Below are 3,468 nucleotides of genomic sequence, written 5' to 3'. Positions count from 1 at the left end.
GCCTCCAGAATTTTTGGTTCATTTGGGGATTTATGATTCAGATTTGTGGATGATTGCTCATGCAACGCAGCCACTATCTCAAATACTTTTTCTTTAGATTATGGCTTTAATCTGTAACAGATTCACCACTCTCTTGGATCTTTATAACCAGGTAACTTGCCAGTCATTACCCCAAGGCCAATAATCAAAACATAAAACTCTTCAGGCTGAATCTTGTCTCATGATAAACTCCGAACATCTTTACATATCTGACCAAAACTAGGCTTCTAACCTCTTCAAACGTCATCCTAGCAAAGATACTATCCACCATTTTGTCAAACATGCCGCAGTCTTCCTTCAATTTATTGTCTTTCAATGGGTACAGAGAGACACTACATGTACAGAAAATGATATTCCGACTACTCACAGCACCTGGGGTGGGTGGTTTAATTTTTGAATATAAAACTCACATGGGCTCCATGTGAGATTTCTGGTTTTGTTCGAAAAAATTCTGTACATACAGAATTTTTTCTTGCACAAATGAAGTCCTCAAGTTTTTCTCACGCCTTTCATTCTTCTTCATCAGAGTCTTAGTCTGTATTGTTGATCAAATTGTTAAACTTGTTCCACTAGAGGTATTTTCCCAAATAAATCTCCATTAACAGAAGGCCCACAACCTATTACTCCAGTTCCCATGATCTCTTATTTCTCAACATCTGCTTCTCCCTCGATTGTTTTTCGAAGTCCTCTTTGCCAATAACTTATTAACTTTCTCCAGTTTCTTTGGATTAATCTCAACCCCCAAGCGAATTGAGATACAAGTAATCTACCATCAGTCCCTTATTTTTTCTCCTTTCCACAAGGAGATAGCCAATGAAGTACAAAGCAAATTAGTCAGTTTAAATTCGCAAAGAAATATACAAATCACCATCATTTACTTCCTTTCTCACTTTGCAGTGAACAAAGTAAATGGAGTGGGGAGCTAAATGGAATTTAAGATTAAATAATAATATTATATGAAGCTCTTGAAACATTCAACCTTCTTGATCACCCATCAAATCCAGTTCGAATATTATTATGAAAATGATCCAGCTAAAAGACTGAAAAGCTAGTATCTTTAAACCCTTAAGACACTTGAACACAAGATCTACAGTTCTCTACAAATTCTAAGAAGCAATTTGGCCTTCCTAGTATCCTCACATAGAATCCAAACTCACATGTAGCCAATTCACTCGCACTAGACCTGCTTCCTCGTGGATCCTTCTCCTTTTTTCTTCTTGGAGTCGTCTTCAAATTTTAAAGAGCATTCCTGCCCTTTTATTCTAGATCCAACTTCAATTTTGATCTGGTAGAATGGCTTTATCCCTAAATTATATGATGTGTTACTTACGACCTGGTAACAAATCACTTTTTTGGATAAAATCTGTAATAGCAGAGACGAACTAAAACAGCTAAAATAATCCAAATCATAATGGGGATTAGAAACATAATCATTAAGCAGATGCATTGGTGAAAACATAAATACATAAGAATATGATGAGCAGATGACAAGATCCCAACAATTGGGATACTTATTTTTGCAGTATTTATTTCATCAATCACATCATATTACACAAGCTCACATCACACCACCACTTAAAAAATCCAAGAACACACACCTTCAAGTTCAGATAATTTATTTTAATTACTAACAGTACCAACGATGGGATATTTAGCCTCGAATTTCTTCTCCCAGTCATTGAGGACACCCATTTCCTTGTCTGTGAGGCCATCGAGGGAGGCAATCACGTCTTCCTCGTTTTTGCTCATTTTGGCAAGGGCCCGGCTAGCATCCTTGCCGGCAAACATGCCGTATGGCCCTCCGGGGCCGTAGAAAGACTTGCCGGAAGTCATGTCGAATATACGACCCTTTACTGCTATATAAATGGGCTTCGATGGGTCGCTGCCATCGTACTGTTTCAGCTGTTGTAGTGTGAGCTCCATTGACGGTTTTGACGAATTTCGTTTGATAAACGATTGAGTCGAGAATTCCGATTATAGCCTCTGTGATTGATTGATTCTTTGTAAGTGCAGTGTTAGGAGATAAGGATGTGGAAATGTGGTCACAAGAGCATGTTTCGCTTAGCTTAGAAGAAGAAAAGTTAAAAAGTACTTTTCAGAAAGCAACTTCTGAAAAGCTCAATTGGCACTGAGAAGTAATTTTTAATAACTGAGAGTTCTTATTAGGGAGGGTTGATTATATGAATGGTCACTGAACTTTCCTTATGTTACTATTTAGTCATTGAACTTAAAAATATAATTTAATGGTCATTGAACTTCGTCAATGTTATTACTTCATAATCGAACTTTAAAATATATCTCAATGGTCACCGAACTTTGCACCGTATTATACATCCATCATTCAAATGGAAAAATCTGTTAAATCCAACAAATGACGTCAACTTGAGTGACGGATGGGTAACACGGTGCAAAGTTCAATAACCATTGAGTTATTTTTTTAAGTTCAGTGACTAAATAGTAACATAGGGCAAAGTTCAATGGCCATTAAGATATATTTTTAAATTGATTTATTAAGCCTTTCTTTGAGTCTCATTCTTTCAAAAAAAAAAATATATATATATATATATACATTCTTAAACAGTGATTTGATACCATTCAACCACACATTTTTCAATAAAATAATATTACACGCAAATTCAAAACTTCTCTTTATTTTTTAACTACACATTTTCCATCAATATATTGTTCAAAAATTCATTTTATTCCTCAAAATGGGGATCAAACAAGGGCTAAACTTTTTAAATTGACCTTTATGAAAGAAGAAATTAAAGAAAATGAAGGGAAAAAGAGGAAACAGAAAATCAGAGACCTATAAATTAAATAAAAATAGAATTGTTGCTAATATTCATCCATCGCGGTGAAAAAGTACGTTTGATATTCATCCATCATCATATCTCAAACTTCGCATAAATAGATTGAAAGAGAAATAGTTGGAACACTAAAAGAAATTGACAAAGAAAAATTAAATAAAAGTACAAAAATATTTGAATAATGTCAATGTAACTGAGGTCGATTTAATTTTTCAACTATGTTACTACTTAGTCACTGAACTTAAAAATGTAACTCAATGGTCATTGAATTTCGTCAAGTGTTATTACTTCATAACCGAACATTAAAATGTATCTCAATGGTCATCGAATTTTGCACCGTGTTACCCATCGGTCATTAAAGTTGACCCCCTTTTTTTCATTTGAGTGGCGGATGGGTAATACGGTGCAAAGTTCGATGACCATTGAGATACATTTTAAAGTTCGATTATGAAATAGTAATATTTGACGAAGTTCAGTGACTAAGTAGTAACATAGGACAAAGTTTAGTGACCATTCATATAATTAACCCTATTAGGGATGCTACATTGACATTTGACACCACAATTTCTTAGGTGCTATACTTTAATTGCATAAAAAAGTTTTAATCTTTACTTATTGT

The 3,468-nt window shown here is 34.5% G+C and overlaps 1 protein-coding gene across 1 annotated transcript; it reads right to left on the bottom strand.

Moving 5' to 3' along the window:
* Positions 1-1,436: 1,436 nt before the first annotated feature.
* On the bottom strand, positions 1,437-2,154 carry LOC111374437 (probable steroid-binding protein 3). The gene has a single exon (XM_022997103.1). It carries the CDS (start codon positions 1,960-1,962, stop codon positions 1,660-1,662), a length of 303 nt encoding a protein of 100 aa, XP_022852871.1. The 5' UTR covers positions 1,963-2,154; the 3' UTR covers positions 1,437-1,659.
* Positions 2,155-3,468: the final 1,314 nt, after the last annotated feature.

The sequence above is a fragment of the Olea europaea genome, unplaced genomic scaffold (genome assembly GCF_002742605.1).
Source record: "Olea europaea var. sylvestris unplaced genomic scaffold, O_europaea_v1 scaffold1251, whole genome shotgun sequence".
Lineage (NCBI taxonomy): Eukaryota > Viridiplantae > Streptophyta > Magnoliopsida > Lamiales > Oleaceae > Olea > Olea europaea.
This window is presented reverse-complemented; position numbering and strand designations above follow the sequence as displayed.